General features: G+C 36.6%; 1 protein-coding gene across 1 annotated transcript; it reads right to left on the reverse strand.

The window, feature by feature from the left end:
* Positions 1 to 5,412: 5,412 nt before the first annotated feature.
* On the reverse strand, positions 5,413 to 11,168 carry LOC117331626 (glutathione S-transferase 1-like). Its single transcript, XM_033890455.1, has 5 exons — positions 10,956 to 11,168; positions 8,634 to 8,726; positions 6,513 to 6,628; positions 6,264 to 6,362; positions 5,413 to 5,716 (listed from the first exon to the last, which is right to left on the reverse strand). Exons 1-5 carry the CDS (start codon positions 11,128 to 11,130, stop codon positions 5,537 to 5,539), a joined length of 663 nt encoding a protein of 220 aa, XP_033746346.1. The 5' UTR covers positions 11,131 to 11,168; the 3' UTR covers positions 5,413 to 5,536.
* Between the last annotated feature and the right edge of the window lie 5,338 nt (positions 11,169 to 16,506).

A 16,506-nucleotide genomic window follows, 5' to 3' on the forward strand; every position in this document is an offset into this window, starting at 1 on the left:
TCCTGTAGTAACAATCAGTGTATTACTGCAGCCTGTAGTAACAATCAGTGTTTTGCTGTGTCCTGTAGTAACAATCAGTGTTTTACTGTGTCATGTAGTAACAATCAGTGTATTACTGTGTCCTGTAGTAACAATCAGTGTATTACTGTGTCCTGTAGTAACAATCAGTGTTTTACTATGTCCTGTAGTAACAATCAGTGTTTTACTGTGTCCTGTAGTAACAATCAGTGTATAACTGCAGCCTGTAGTAACAATCAGTGTATTACTGTGTCCTGTAGTAACAATCAGTGTATTACTGTGTCTTGTAGTAACAATCAGTGTATTACTGTGTCCTGTAGTAACAATCAGTGTATTACTGTGTCCTGTAGTAACAATCAGTGTTTTACTGTGTCCTGTAGTAACAATCAGTGTTTTACTGTGTCATGTAGTAACAATCAGTGTTTTACTGTGTCCTTTAGTAACAATCAGTGTTTTACTATGTCCTGTAGTAACAATCAGTGTTTTACTGTGTCCTGTAGTAACAATCAGTGTATAACTGCAGCCTGTAGTAACAATCAGTGTATTACTGTGTCCTGTAGTAACAATCAGTGTATTACTGTGTCCTGTTGCAACAATCAGTGTTTTACTGTGTCCTGTAGTAACAATCAGTGTTTTACTGTGTCCCGTAGTAACAATCAGTGTATAACTGCAGCCTGTAGTAACAATCAGTGTATTACTGTGTCCTGTAGTAACAATCAGTGTATTACTGTGTCCTGTAGTAACAATCAGTGTTTTACTGTGTCTTGTAGTAACAATCAGTATTTGACTGTGTCCTGTAGTAACAATCAGTGTTTTACTGTGTCCTGTAGTAACAATCAGTGTATTACTGTGTCCTATAGTAACAATCAGTGTATTACTGTGTCCTGTAGTAACAATCAGTGTATTACTGTGTCCTGTAGTTACAATCAGTGTTTTACTGTGTCATATCGGAACAATCAGTGTTTTACTGTGTACTGTAGTAACAATCAGTGTATAACTGTGTCCTGTAGTTACAATCAGTGTATAACTGTGTCCTGTAGTAACAATCAGTGTATTACTGTGTCCTGTAGTAACAATCAGTGTTTTACTGTGTCCCGTAGTAAGAATCAGTGTTTTACTGTGTCCTGTAGTAACAATCAGTGCTTACTGTGTCCTGTAGTAACAATCAGTGTTTTACTGTGTCCTGTAGTAACAATCAGTGTATTACTGTGTCCTGTAGTAACAATCAGTGTTTTACTGTGTCCTGTAGTAACAATCAGTGTATTACTGTGCCCTGTAGTAACAATCAGTGTTTTGCTGTGTCCTGTAGTAACAATCAGTGTTTAACTGTGTCCTGTAGTAACAATCAGTGCTTTACTGTGTCCTCTCGGAACAATCAGTGTTTTACTGTGTCCCTTAGTAACAATCAGTGTATTACTGTGTCCTGTAGTTACAATCAGTGTTTTACTGCAGCCTGTAGTAACAATCAGTGTATTACTGTGTCCTGTAGTAACAATCAGTGTTTTACTGTGTCCCGTAGTAACAATCAGTGTTTACTGTGCCCTGTAGTAACAATCAGTGTTTTACTGTGTCCTGTAGTAACAATCAGTGTATTACTGTGTCCTGTAGTAACAATCAGTGTTTTACTGTGTCATGTAGTAACAATCAGTGTTTTACTGTGTCCTGTAGTAACAATGAGTGTATTACTGTGTCCTGTAGTAACAATCAGTGTTTTACTGTGTCATGTAGTAACAATCAGTGTATTACCGTATCCTGTAGTTACAATCTGTGTTTTACTGTGCCCTGTAGTAACAATCAGTGTTTTACTGTGTCCTGTAGTAACAATCAGTGTTTTACTGTGTCCCGTATTTACAATCAGTGTTTTACTGTGTCCTGTAGTAACAATCAGTGTTTTACTGTGTCCTGTAGTAACAATCAGTGTTTTACTGTGTCCTGTAGCAACAATCTGTGTTTTACTGTGTCCCGTAGTAACAATCAGTGTTTACTGTGTCCCGTAGTAACAATCAGTGTTTAACTGTGTCCTGTAGTAAGAATCAGTGTTTTACTGTGTCCTGTAGTAACAATCATTGTTTTACCGTGTCCTGTAGTAACAATCAGTGTTTTACTGTGTCCCGTTGTAACAATCAGTGTATTACTGTGTCCTGTCGGAAAAATAAGTGTTTTACTGTGTCCCGTAGTAACAATCAGTGTATTACTGTGTCCTTTAGTAACAATAATTGTTTTACCGTGTCCTGTAGTAACAATCAGTGTTTTACTGTGTCCCGTATTAACAATCAGTGTTTTAACGCCCTGTAGTTACAATCAGTGTTTTGCTGCAGCCTGTAGTAACAATCAGTGTATTACTGTGTCCTGTAGTAACAATCAGTGTTTTACTGTGTCCCGTAGTAACAATCAGTGTTTACTGTGCCCTGTAGTAACAATCAGTGTTTTACTGTCTCCTGTAGTAACAATCAGTGTTTTACTGTGTCCTGTAGTAACAATCAGTGTATTACCGTATCCTGTAGTTACAATCTGTGTTTTACTGTGCCCTGTAGTAACAATCAGTGTTTTACTGTGTCCTGTAGTAACAATCAGTGTTTTACTGTGTCCTGTAGTAACAATCAGTGTTTTACTGTATCCTGTAGTAACAATCAGTGTATTACCGTATCCTGTAGTAACAATCAGTGTATTACTGTGTCCTGTAGTGACAATCAGTGTTTTACTGTGTCTTGTAGTAACAATAAGTCTTTTACTGTGTCCTGTAGTAAGAATCAGTGTTTTAATGTGTCCTTTTGGAATTTTTAGTGTTTTAACACCCTGTAATTACAGTTATTATTCCATTGATGCTATTTCTTTTGCGAATGGAGCATACTAATGGCTCCGCTTAAAATTGGTGCTGTTGTACAGCCCTGCCTCGCAGATCTTGTTATATCAAATTATCCAGAGATGAAATTGCTTTTCTCGATGCGTGTTTCGCATCCACTAGTAACAATTGTACCCAACCTTTCATTTTGGTCCAAAAAACAAAGTGCTCAAAAGTTGGATCTATCAAATTCCATTCGACCCTATGAATAGCATTTCATCATAATGTTGAATTATGAATAAAATAAAGTTTTTGGTCAAAGCATTTTGCTGATCCAAGAAAATATCTGCCTCCTCTTCATCTTCCAGCTCAGAAGAATCAAATGTATCTTTTGTTAATCAATTTGCATCAGCTTTATTTCTTTCTGTGCCAAACCCTTTTTGATCAGGATGAATGAGATCCGGAAGAAAACTTTCTATTTTGTTAGCGTAAGTTTTCGTAAAAATCTTATAATGTATGTGTAAAATTGTCAACTGTCTCCAATTTTTAATATCTTCACGCTCTACTTTTTGTATATTAGTGTAAGTATTCATTTTAATTACTACTCTGTTAATTTATTATTTCTACATATTTCATTAACAAGTTCAAGAAATTCTTTCCTGATGACTTACCAATAGATTTGATAAAGTTCTGCAACTATACTATCCTCCCTGGGAGATTTCTTCTCCTTCATTTCATTGATACTTTTGATTATTTCCTCCACACTTAAGTCCATTTCAATACGTATACTTTGTTCATTTATTACTTTTTTTCTCTCCACATTACCTAGATTAGCATCTGCAGCATCACTATCTTATCCTTCAGAAGTAAAGAGTTTGTTTTCTTTTTGTAAAAACGAACATGTCCTTTTTGTATTGCAATTGGTTTATATCCTGTTTATATTCGCCTTCTACCATTTTAATTTGTTGCCATAATTTCTCTTTCGCTCGTTGCTTCTCTAGACCAAAAACATTTAGGTGATGGTTCATTCTCTTCGAATTCCTTTAGTCTTGCTCTTATTCTCAATGCTATACTCTTGTTGCTATAGTGTGTTTTTAATATATTTGTGATTTTATTGATTTTTTCATTATTCTTGTTTTCCACTTTTTTTAGCAATCTTAATTCTATTTCCATTGCATTGTAATCTTTGTAATATCCCATCATTCCATCAAGTTATTAAAGTTTTATTTTTCTGCAGTCAGGTATCTCCAAAACGCTTCAAATGTATTTAGAAAGATATCGTTTGTTAAAGTATTGACTTTCATTTTCCAAGTCCCTGGACCAATCACTGTTTATATTTATTTTCATTGTTATATTTTGATCGCTGTGTATACAAGGTAAACTGTCTGTGTTGGTTATATCGCCTTCAATATCCAACGATACAATAAACATATCAGTTCTCTATTTTGAAAGTGAAATCAGATTTAAGGGGAGTTCTCAACCTATAAATATCTATCAACTGAAAGTGTTCTGTGACAGAATATCGACTGGACTTTGTAGGGTCATCTGTGTGTTTATTTAACAATTAACCGCTTGGTAGATTGTATGTATTGGCAAGATCAATGCAATTTGGGTGACAGATGAATAGAATGACGCCCGTTAGGGCGTCATGAATATTTATCTGTCACCCAGATTGCATTGATATTGACAATAAATACAATATAACATGCGTTTAATTGTTATATTTACATTAAGATACGTTAAACTTCACTTTCTCTTTGCTTAATCTGGGGTTTAAGTTCAGCTATTCCCCTGTTTGTTCAATTGAAAGAACGGCACATATGAAATCGATTTCATTGTAGTGCTTGGTTTGCATTGAAATTGATGTGTAATACAAAGCCTCGGCGTGACTATGATCAACAAAGCACCAAAATGACGTCATAATTACGCGATTATTCTAAGTCGAAATCCTAGCTGGGTTTGATTCACCCGCAACGCATTGCCAAACATTTTTTTGACGCTGTCGGAAGTGACGTCATGTGATCTGGGCTGCATTTATACGGTGATCAATACCATCTGGTTTAACACATGAGTAATGGGAGACTGTCACACAGAATGTAAATATGTGGGTATATATCGATTATATTATTTAGAGTACAATTGATACCTACTGTCGCAGGTGTGGTTGTTTATCATTTACCTTATAAATTGGATTCGTTCTGAGCAATTATATGCCGCATTTAAGTTTGCTAAATTGAAAAGATTTTTTTCATCTTTTTTTTTTGCTTTTTGCATTCAAATATCCGTCCTTTCTAATTTCGGTTTATATTAATTTTTATTTCCCCTTTGTTAAGATTGCGGTTGCCTCCTCCATAGACCTCCCATTCTTTCGACCAAAGACTGATACAATTTTACTACAGCGTATTGTGTCCAACGTAATAACGTCAATTCTCTTTTTGATTAACGAGTAAAAATTTTCATTAACATTCATTAACCTAGTCATTGTATGTACATGACATAGCCCGCGTTTTACAAGGGTGTCCTTGATTTGTCTAAAATAAAGAGTCATCGCTTACCACAAGTGTCACTATCGATATGTATCTTGAACCAATACAGTAACAAAAATCTAACAAAACTGTTTCTACATTTTTATTAAATGGAGATCATATTTATAATTGATAATCACCTAAAGGGTAAGTATCTAGCAGAATATCATCACTCAAGAAGGGTAAAACACAAAGTCATGATAACTTCACTTCAAAACTCAGTTTTAGGACGTTCCTCCAGCCATTCCTTGATGTTTTGAATGGCTTTCACTCGATCTGCATGAGTCTTCATTACAGGATTTTTAGCATAGATACTTTGCCCATTTACCTTCTCATACAGCGGATCCATGTAATCAAACACATTCATCACTGCCAGATCAGCAATAGAAAGCTAAAAGAAAAAATATAAAATGTCCATTTTATGATTTAAATAAAGCTTTAAAATCATATGTACAGTGAATGCGTTTAATCTGATTTAATATAGAAAATCAAGCTATATACAACGTTCGCCTGTACATAGGCTTAACAGTGTACGGACAATGTCGTGTCGAATAGTAAAACTAAATAACAAGAGCAAATGGTAATGAACTCAGTTTATAACTTAAAGTAATCTTGTCAGTATTGTATATAAAGTAAGCTTGTCAGTATTGCATATAAAGTAAGCTTGTCAGTATTGCATATAAAGTAAGCTTGTCAGTATTGCATATAAAGTAAGCTTGTCAGTATTGTATATAAAGTAAGCTTGTCAGTATTGTATATAAAGTAAGCTTGTCAGTATTGTATATAAATTGTTTTAAGAGGATTATTAGACATCTGAAGCTGATCCAACAACTATACAAACATAGATTACTGTTGAAAACTCTATAACAATAAAAACAACAACTGATGAGTTAACTATCTGAGGTAAGCTTATGGAGAGAAGAAAACATTATTATTACCTTTGATCCAACCATCCAATCTTTTTTCCCTAGAAGTTTCTCGAAGATTGTAAAGTACGTTGGCACTGTCTTATCCAGCAATTCCTTGTGAAGCTCGGCCTGCACAACATGATTACAAACTTTATTTGGTGACAACACGTGTACTAATAACTCTTCCTATTGAGGATATTGGTAGATATCGTCGCTATAATTCGCATATCTTATTAAATTCAACTTGAACATTACGTAAAATGTTAGCATATATGATACCTTTTTCTTTTCGTCGCTTTCAAAGAATGATCTAAATATTTGGTCATTCAGATCTTGAACGGTTTCAATGACCACATCGACATCGGTTTGTTCTTCAATGTCTTTACCGTAGAGACCTACAATGACAAAATCGTTAACAAACTATGTTAACAATAATAATAAAAGAAAAAAACAACAATAACAAGAAATATCTTTAAGAAAGATAAATAGCATAGTTTTAATGCTGGTGGTTATGATATAAAACTGCTGGTGACATACATTAACGAAATAATGTGTCTCAGCACGGATTACACAATTATATCAGTTTGAATTATTTTTGGTGATAATAAGACTGGATTTGAATCAGGAATATGATTTTATTAATGTGTCATTTAAATAGATACATCCACTTATTCAGCTTGCATTCAATCTTAATTTTGTTTCGTCTTAAACTGCATATCGGCATTTTGCATTTACCGCTACATTGACCAATCACAAACTTCAATTTGACTAGTAACGCCACCTGTCGCGTCATATCCGGTCCAAAAGAAAATTATACGGCTATGCCGAAAAAAAATGATAAAAACACTATGTTATTGTAACATGTACGCAGAGTGAAGATAGGTGATTGGATGTTAATATGACGTGGTTTTATTAAAAAGTAGTATGACGGTGGTGTTATTGAAGGTAACATGACGGTGAAGTTATTGAAGGTAATATGACGGTGGTGTTATTGAAGGTAATATGACGGTGGTGTTTCTGAAGGGTAATATGACGGTGGTGTTTCTGAAGGGTAATATGACGGTAGTGTTTCCGAAAGGTAATATGACGGTGGCGTTATTGGAGGTAATATGACGGTGATGTGATTTGAGGGTTATATGACGGTGGTGTGATTTGAGGGTTATATGACGGTGGTGTGATTTGAGGGTTATATGACGGTGGTGTGATTTGAGGGTTATATGATGGCGGTGTGATTTGAGGGTTATATGACGGTGGTGTGATTTGAGGGTTATGTGACGGTGGTGTGATTTGAGGGTTATATGATGGCGGTGTGATTTGAGGGTTATATGACGGTGGTGTGATTTGAGGGTTATATGATGGCGGTGTGATTTGAGGGTTATATGACGGTGATGTGATTTGAGGGTTATGTGACGGTGGTGTGATTTGAGGGTTATATGATTGTGGTGTGATTTGAGGGTTTTATGATTGTGGTGTGATTTGAGGGTTATATGATTGTGGTGTGATTTGAGGGTTATATGATGGCGGTGTGATTTGAGGGTTATATGATGGCGGTGTGATTTGAGGGTTTTATGACGGTGGTGTGATTTGAGGGTTATATGACGGTGGTGTGATTTGAGGGTTATATGATTGTAGTGTGATTTGAGGGTTTTATGACGGTGATGTGATTTGAGGGTTTTATGATTGTGGTGTGATTTGAGGGTTATATGATTGTGGTGTGATTTGAGGGTTATATGATTGTGGTGTGATTTGAGGGTTATATGACGGTGATGTGATTTGAGGGTTTTATGACGGTGGTGTGATTTGAGGGTTATATGATGGTGGTGTGATTTGAGGGTTATATGGCGGTGGTGTGATTTGAAGGTTATATGACGGTGGTGTGATTTGAGGGTTATATGGCGGTGGTGTGATTTGAGGGTTATATGACGGTGGTGTGATTTGAGGGTTATATGACGGTGATGTGATTTGAGGGTTTTATGACGGTGATGTGATTTGAGGGTGATATGACGGTGGTGTGATTTGAGGGTTATATGACGGTGATGTGATTTGAGGGTTATATGATGGTGGTGTGATTTGAGGGTTTTATGACGGTGGTGTGATTTGAGGGTTTAATGACGGTGATGTGATTTGAGGGTTATATGATGGCGGTGTGATTTGAGGGTTTTATGATTGTGGTGTGATTTGAGGGTTATATGGCGGTGGTGTGATTGGAAGATTATTTGACGGCGGAGTATTGTGCTAGATCTAGTGTCAGTGATTATTTTTAGTTGATAGTTTCGCAAAGGAGGCCAGCGACTGTGATCCTAATTTTGATGATGAATATGTTGATTATGATGCATAATATTTTGAAAATAATACTTTTTCAATGTACATACCGTATTGTCGGGCTATCAATGTACATACCGTGTTGTCGGGCTACGTACCGTAGCATTGCACGGCTTTGAGGAATGACCTTTTCATCAACCTTGAAAATTGGGAGTTTTCCCTGTGGAGTTTCTGTGAAAGAAATATATTAACATTAAAACAACAAGCCGTATTCCGGTATTGTAGTTGGTAACACACTAACCTTTTACATAGGTAACTGTAATTCAGCCGACTTTTATCAAGATAATAAAAGTATGTTGAAAAAAGTTGAAAGGTTTCTGATATTGCCGCAACATTAAACAAGACCTAATCTTCCCGAATACGTTCGATATACTTGTAAGTCTATAGTTATTTGAATTATAGATGTTTCATAATTTTGAAATGAGGTAATGGCTGCCATATTGAATTTTACTCTAGAAGTCATGGATCTATCCACTACGCATACATAATATAATATTCCCTTGAAGGAACAAGAGGACAAGTGCTCTAGAAAACTTGGAATAAGGACAAGAAATGTTTGGACAGAATGGGCATACGGACAAGTAATGTTTAGACAGAATGGAATCACGGACAAGTAATGTTTGGACAGAATGGAAATACGGACAAGTAATGTTTGGACAGAATAAAACTACGGACAAGTAATGTTTGGACAGAATGGAAATATGGACAAACAATGTTTGAACAGAATGGGACTACGGACAAGTAATGTTTGGACAGAATAAAACTACGGACAAGTAATGTTTGGATATAATGGGATTACGGACACGTTATGTTTGGACAGAATGGGCATACGGACAGGTATTGTTTGAACAGAATGGCACTACGGACAAGTAATGTTTGGACAGATTGGAACTATGGACAAGTAATGTTTAGACAGAATGGAATCACGAACAAGTAATGTTTGGACAGAATGGAACTATGGACAAGTAATGTTTGGACAGAATGGAAATACGGCCAAGTAATGTTTGGACAGAATGGGCAAACGGACTAGTAATGTTTGGACAGAATTGAATACGATTGATATTTCTGAAAAATATAAACTGTCATTTATCAAGAAAGATACGAAAACATTTGCTTCCATCAGCTTTACCAAATTTCAGGAGCACTGCGATGGCTGATATCCACCAGTATTATCGAAATATCAAAAAACCTTAACCTACACGGTCATCTGTCTATTCAACCCTTATAAATAATGTAAAAATCCACTCAAAGTTTTAGGAAGAGTAGGGTTTTGAAGCAAAAGTTCCCCATTTAAGGCCCGCACTCGTGCCAAAGGGGTCACACAAGCCTCATTTATTTAAAATAGGCTTGCTCATCCCAATGATGTTTCACGTTAAGTTTGTTTGTAATCCACTCAAAGGTTAAGAAGGAGTAGGGGTTTAAAGCAAAACTTCACCAAAGTTCCCATTTTTGTGGCCCGGCCCCTCTGACCCTAGGGGTCACACAAGCACCATTCATATAAAATATGATTGCCTCCCTCAAGGACGATTTGCACCCAATTTGGTTGTAATTCACTCTATGTTTCAGTACTTGTAGGGTTTTAAAGCAAAATTTCAGCAAAGGTCCCCTTTTTGGGCCCGACCCTCTGTCCTCAGGGATCGGACCAGCCTCATTTATATGAAATATGATTGCCCTCCCCAATGATGTTTCACACTTAATTTGGTACATGTAGTAATCAGCTATGGACTTGAGGAGGAGTAGCGTTTTGAATGTCAAGGTGTAACTACACACGGCGCACGGACGACGACGGACGGAGCACGATGCCTTCGGGTCAGATGACTTAAAAGGTACTACATGTAGGTGCTAGCATAACCAGATAGTTTTGAATCAGTTTTACCCCCGCCTACTGGCAAAACTGCAGATACATTGTCTGTCAATCAAGCGTTATATTCATACTGGTAGTGTTCGCTGATTAGTCAGCCAATCAAAACCGTTGTGCCTGCTGAGCGACGCCGAGCTGTGTTAGACGTCAAAGTTTATTATTTCAATTGTACCATGGAATCATTAGGAGCCAGTTAAACATGATAAAAAGCTCGCTTGTAAAATACCGCGAGAAATATGTGACCAGGTCCACAATGCAACATGGCTCCACAGCCATAACAGCATTTTTGTTGTTGTTGTAGCATAGATCGAGATATGTCATATAACCAAGTTCCTATGACAAAATACACTGTAGTAGAAAACAAAAACGCCATCAACTAAAACTTTGACACTTTTTCTTTGAGAATCTCTGACCACAAAGCTCTCCTCTAGAAAGCTAGAATGAAAATGAAACATAACAGTGCCAGTTTTATTTTTTTTCACCTGAATTATTCATGCTTCAGCACCTGTCCCAAACTATATGTTATAACGATCCCTTACCTGGTTTCAGTGCCGCCCATTCTTCTCGGCTCAATCGGTCATCCTCGAAGTCAGCTCCCGCAGCAGCTAACGCCAGTCGGGTCAATTCGGCGCTTCCCTTGGCATCGAAATATGTAAGTTTGTACGAAGGCATATTGCTGACTATCCGTTTAGATGATAAATGAGACATACACATGTAGCGTCAACTGTTTTATAGACACGATGCATTTACCTGGGAAAATATGTAGACCGTGAAGACTGATTCATTTGATGAAATGATTAGTCCACAGTATGGATATGGATTTTTAGTGAAGTGTTGTAAATTGTTCAGGAACTTTCGCCTTTCGGTAAATTAACATCAGTAAGTGCATTGATAGATAGAGAAAGATTAACTGTGTTTTACTGTGTCCTGTAGTAACAATCAGTGTTTTACTGTGTCCTGTAGTAACAATCAGTGTTTTACTGTGTCCTGTAGTAACAATCAGTGTTTTACTGTGTCCTGTAGTAACAATCAGTGTTTTACTGCAGCCTGTAGTAACAATCAGTGTATTACTATGTCCTGTAGTAACAATCAGTGTTTTACTGCAGCCTGTAGTAACACTCAGTGTTTTACTGTGTCCTGTAGTAACAATCAGTGTTTTACTGTGTCCTGTAGTAACAATCAGTGTATTACTGCAGCCTGTAGTAACAATCAGTGTTTTACTGTGTCCTGTAGTAACAATCAGTGTTTTACTGTGTCCTGTAGTAACAATCAGTGTATTACCGTATCCTGTAGTAACAATCAGTGTATTACCGTATCCTGTAGTAACAATCAGTGTTTTACTGTGTCCTGTAGTAACAATCAGTGTTTACCGTGTCCTGTAGTAACAATCAGTGTATAACTGTGTCCTGTAGTAACAATCAGTGTTTTACTGTGTCCTGTAGTAACAATCAGTGTTTTACTGTGTCCTGTAGTAACAATCAGTGTTTTACTGTGTCCTGTAGTAACAATCAGTGTATTACTGTGTCATGTAGTAACAATCAGTGTTTTACTGTGTCCTGTAGTAACAATCAGTGTATTACTGCAGCCTGTAGTAACAATCAGTGTTTTACTGTGTCGTGTAGTAACAATCAGTGTTTTACTGTGTCCTATAGTAACAATCAGTGTTTACTGCAGCCTGTAGTAACAATCAGTGTTTTACTGTGTCGTGTAGTAACAATCAGTGTTTTACTGTGTCCTATAGTAACAATCAGTGTTTACTGTGCCCTGTAGTAACAATCAGTTTATTACTATGTCCTGTAGTAACAACCAGTGTATTACTGTGTCCTGTAGTAACAATCAGTGTATTACTGTGTCCTGTAGTAACAATCAGTGTATTACTGTGTCCTATCGGAACTATCAGTGTTTTACTGTGTCCTGTAGTAACTATCAGTGTTTTACTGTGTCCTGTAGTAACTATCAGTGTTGACTGTCTCCTGTAGTAACAATAAGTGTTTTACTGTGTCCTGTAGTACCAATCAGTGTTTTACTGTGTCGTGTAGTAACAATCAGTGTTTTACTGTGTCCTGTAGTAACAATAAGTGTATTACTGTGTCCTGTAGTAACAATCAGTGTATTACTGTGTCCTATCGGAACTATCAGTGTTTTACTGTGTCCTGTAGTAACTATCAGTGTTTTACTGTGTCCTGTAGTAACTATCAGTGTTGACTGTCTCCTGTAGTAACAATAAGTGTTTTACTGTGTCCTGTAGTACCAATCAGTGTTTTACTGTGTCCTGTAGTAACAATCAGTGTTTTACTGTGTCCTGTAGTAACAATCAGTGTTGACTGTCTCCTGTAGTAACAATAAGTGTTTTACTGTGTCCTGTAGTACCAATCAGTGTTTTACTGTGTCCTGTAGTAACAATCAGTGTTTTACTGTGTCCTGTAGTAACAATCAGTGTATTACTGTGTCCTGTAGTAACAATCAGTGTTTTACTGTGTCCTGTAGTAACAATCAGTGTTTTACTGTGCCCTGTAGTAACAATAAGTGTTTTGCTGTGTCCTGTAGTAACAATCAGTGTTTAACTGTGGCCTCTCGGAACAATCAATGTTTTACTGTGTCCTGTAGTAACAATCAGTGTTTTAACGCCCTGTAGTTACAATCAGTGTTTTACTGCAGCCTGTAGTAACAATAAGTGTTTTACTGTGCCCTGTCGCAACAATAAGTGTATTACTGTGCCCTGTAGTAACAATCAGTGTTTTACTGTACCCTGTAGTAACAATAAGTGTTTTACTGTGTCATGTAGTAACAATCAGTGTTTTACTGTCTCCTGTAGTAACAATCAGTGTTTTATTGCCCTGTAGTAACAATCAGTGTTTTACTGTGTCCTGTAGTAACAATCAGTGTTTACCGTGTCCTGTAGTAACAATCAGTGTATAACTGTGTCCTGTAGTAACAATCAGTGTTTTACTGTGTCCTGTAGTAACAATCAGTGTATTACTGTGTCCTGTAGTAACAATCAGTGTTTTACTGTGTCCTGTAGTAACAATCAGTGTATTACTGTGTCATGTAGTAACAATCAGTGTTTTACTGTGTCCTGTAGTAACAATCAGTGTATTACTGCAGCCTGTAGTAACAATCAGTGTTTTACTGTGTCGTGTAGTAACAATCAGTGTTTTACTGTGTCCTATAGTAACAATCAGTGTTTACTGCAGCCTGTAGTAACAATCAGTGTTTTACTGTGTCGTGTAGTAACAATCAGTGTTTTACTGTGTCCTATAGTAACAATCAGTGTTTACTGTGCCCTGTAGTAACAATCAGTTTATTACTATGTCCTGTAGTAACAACCAGTGTATTACTGTGTCCTGTAGTAACAATAAGTGTATTACTGTGTCCTGTAGTAACAATCAGTGTATTACTGTGTCCTATCGGAACTATCAGTGTTTTACTGTGTCCTGTAGTAACTATCAGTGTTTTACTGTATCCTGTAGTAACTATCAGTGTTGACTGTCTCCTGTAGTAACAATAAGTGTTTTACTGTGTCCTGTAGTACCAATCAGTGTTTTACTGTGTCGTGTAGTAACAATCAGTGTTTTACTGTGTCCTGTAGTAACAATAAGTGTATTACTGTGTCCTGTAGTAACAATCAGTGTATTACTGTGTCCTATCGGAACTATCAGTGTTTTACTGTGTCCTGTAGTAACTATCAGTGTTTTACTGTGTCCTGTAGTAACTATCAGTGTTGACTGTCTCCTGTAGTAACAATAAGTGTTTTACTGTGTCCTGTAGTAACAATCAGTGTTTACCGTGTCCTGTAGTAACAATCAGTGTATAACTGTGTCCTGTAGTAACAATCAGTGTTTTACTGTGTCCTGTAGTAACAATAAGTGTTTTGCTGTGTCCTGTAGTAACAATCAGTGTTTTACTGTGGCCTCTCGGAACAATCAATGTTTTACTGTGTCCTGTAGTAACAATCAGTGTTTTAACGCCCTGTAGTTACAATCAGTGTTTTACTGCAGCCTGTAGTAACAATAAGTGTTTTACTGTGCCCTGTCGCAACAATAAGTGTATTACTGTGCCCTGTAGTAACAATCAGTGTTTTACTGTACCCTGTAGTAACAATAAGTGTTTTACTGTGTCATGTAGTAACAATCAGTGTTTTACTGTCTCCTGTAGTAACAATCAGTGTTTTATTGCCCTGTAGTAACAATCAGTGTATTAGTGTGTCCTGTAGTAACAATCAGTGTTTTACTGTGCCCTGTAGTAACAATCAGTGGATTACTGTGTCCTGTAGTAACAATCAGTGTTTTGCTGTGTCCTGTAGTAAAAATAAGTGTTTTATTGTGTCCTGTAGTAAGAATAAGTGTTTTACTGTGTCCTGTAGTAACAATCAGTGTATTACTTTGTCCTGTAGTAACAATCAGTGTTTTACTGTGTCCTATCGGAACAATCAGTTTTTTACCGTGTCCTGTAGTAACTATCAGTGTTTTACTGTGTCCTGTAGTAACTATCAGTGTTTTATTGTGTCCTGTAGTAACAATCAGTGTTTTACTGTGTCCTGTAGTAACAATCAGTGTAATACTGTGTCCTGTAGTAACAATCAGTGTTTTACTGTGTCCTGTAGTAACAATCAGTGTTTTACTGTGTCCTGTAGTAACAATCAGTGTATCATTGTGTCCTGTAGTAACAATCAGTGTTTTACTGTGTCCTGTAGTAACAACCAGTGTATTACTGTGTCCTGTAGTACCAATCAGTGTTTTACTGTGTCCTGAAGTAACAATCAGTGTTTTACTGTGCCCTGTAGTAACAATCAGTGTTTTACTGTGTCCTGAAGTAACAATCAGTGTTTTACTGTGCCCTGTAGTAACAATCAGTGTTTTACTGTGTCATGTAGTAACAATCACTGTTTTACTGTCTCCTGTAGTAACAATCAGTGTTTTTTTATTGCCCTGTAGTAACAATGAGTGTATTACTGTGTCCTGTAGTAACAATCAGTGTTTTACTGTGTCCTGTAGTAACAATCATTGGATTACTGTGTCCTGTAGTAACAATCAGTGTTTTGCTGTGTCATGTAGTAACTATAATCAGTGTTTTACTGTGTCCTGTAGTAACAATCAGTGTTTTGCTGTGTCCTGTAGTAACAATAAGTGTTTTATTGTGTCCTGTAGTAACAAAAGTGTTTTATTGTGTCCTGTAGTAACAATAAGTGTTTTATTGTGTCCTGTAGTAACAATCAGTGGATTACTGTGTCCTGTAGTAACAATCAGTGTTTTGCTTTGTTCTGTAGTAACAATAAGTGTTTTACTGTGTCCTGTAGTAACAATCAGTGTTTTACTGTGTCCTGTAGTAACAATCAGTGTATTACTGTGTCCTGTAGTAACAATCAGTGTTTTACTGTGCCCTGTAGTAGCAATAAGTGTTTTAATGTGTCCTGTAGTAACAATAAGTGTTTTACTGTGGCCTGTAGCAACAATAAGTGTATTACTGTGTCCTGTAGTAACAATCAGTGTTTTACTGTGTCCTGTAGTAACAATCAGTGTTTTACTGTGTCCTGTAGTAACAATCAGTGTTTTACTGTGTCCTGTAGCAACAACAAGTGTATTACTGTGTCCTGTAGTAACAATCAGTGTTTTACTGTGCCCTGTAGCAACAATAAGTGTATTACTGTGTCCTGTAGTAACAATCAGTGTTTTACTGTGTCCTGTAGTAACAATCAGTGTATTACTGTGTCCTGTAGTACCAATCAGTGTTTTACTGTGTCCTGTAGTAACAATAAGTGTATTACTGTGTCCTGTAGTAACAATCAGTGTATTACTGTGTCATGTAGTAACAATCAGTGTTTTACTGTGTCCTGTAGTAACAATCAGTGTTTTACTGTGTCCTGTAGTAACAATCAGTGTTTTACTGTGTCATGTAGTTACAATCAGTGTTTTACTGTGTCCTGTAGTAACAATCAGTGTTTTAACGCCCTGTAGTTACAATCAGTGTTTTACTGCAGCCTGTAGTAACAATCAGTGTTTTAACGCCCTGTAGTTACAATCAGTGTTTTACTGCAGCCTGTAGTAACAATCAGTGTTTTACTGTGTCCTGTAGTAACAATCAGTGTTTTGC

This window comes from Pecten maximus, chromosome 7, assembly GCF_902652985.1.
Source record: "Pecten maximus chromosome 7, xPecMax1.1, whole genome shotgun sequence".
NCBI lineage: Eukaryota > Metazoa > Mollusca > Bivalvia > Pectinida > Pectinidae > Pecten > Pecten maximus.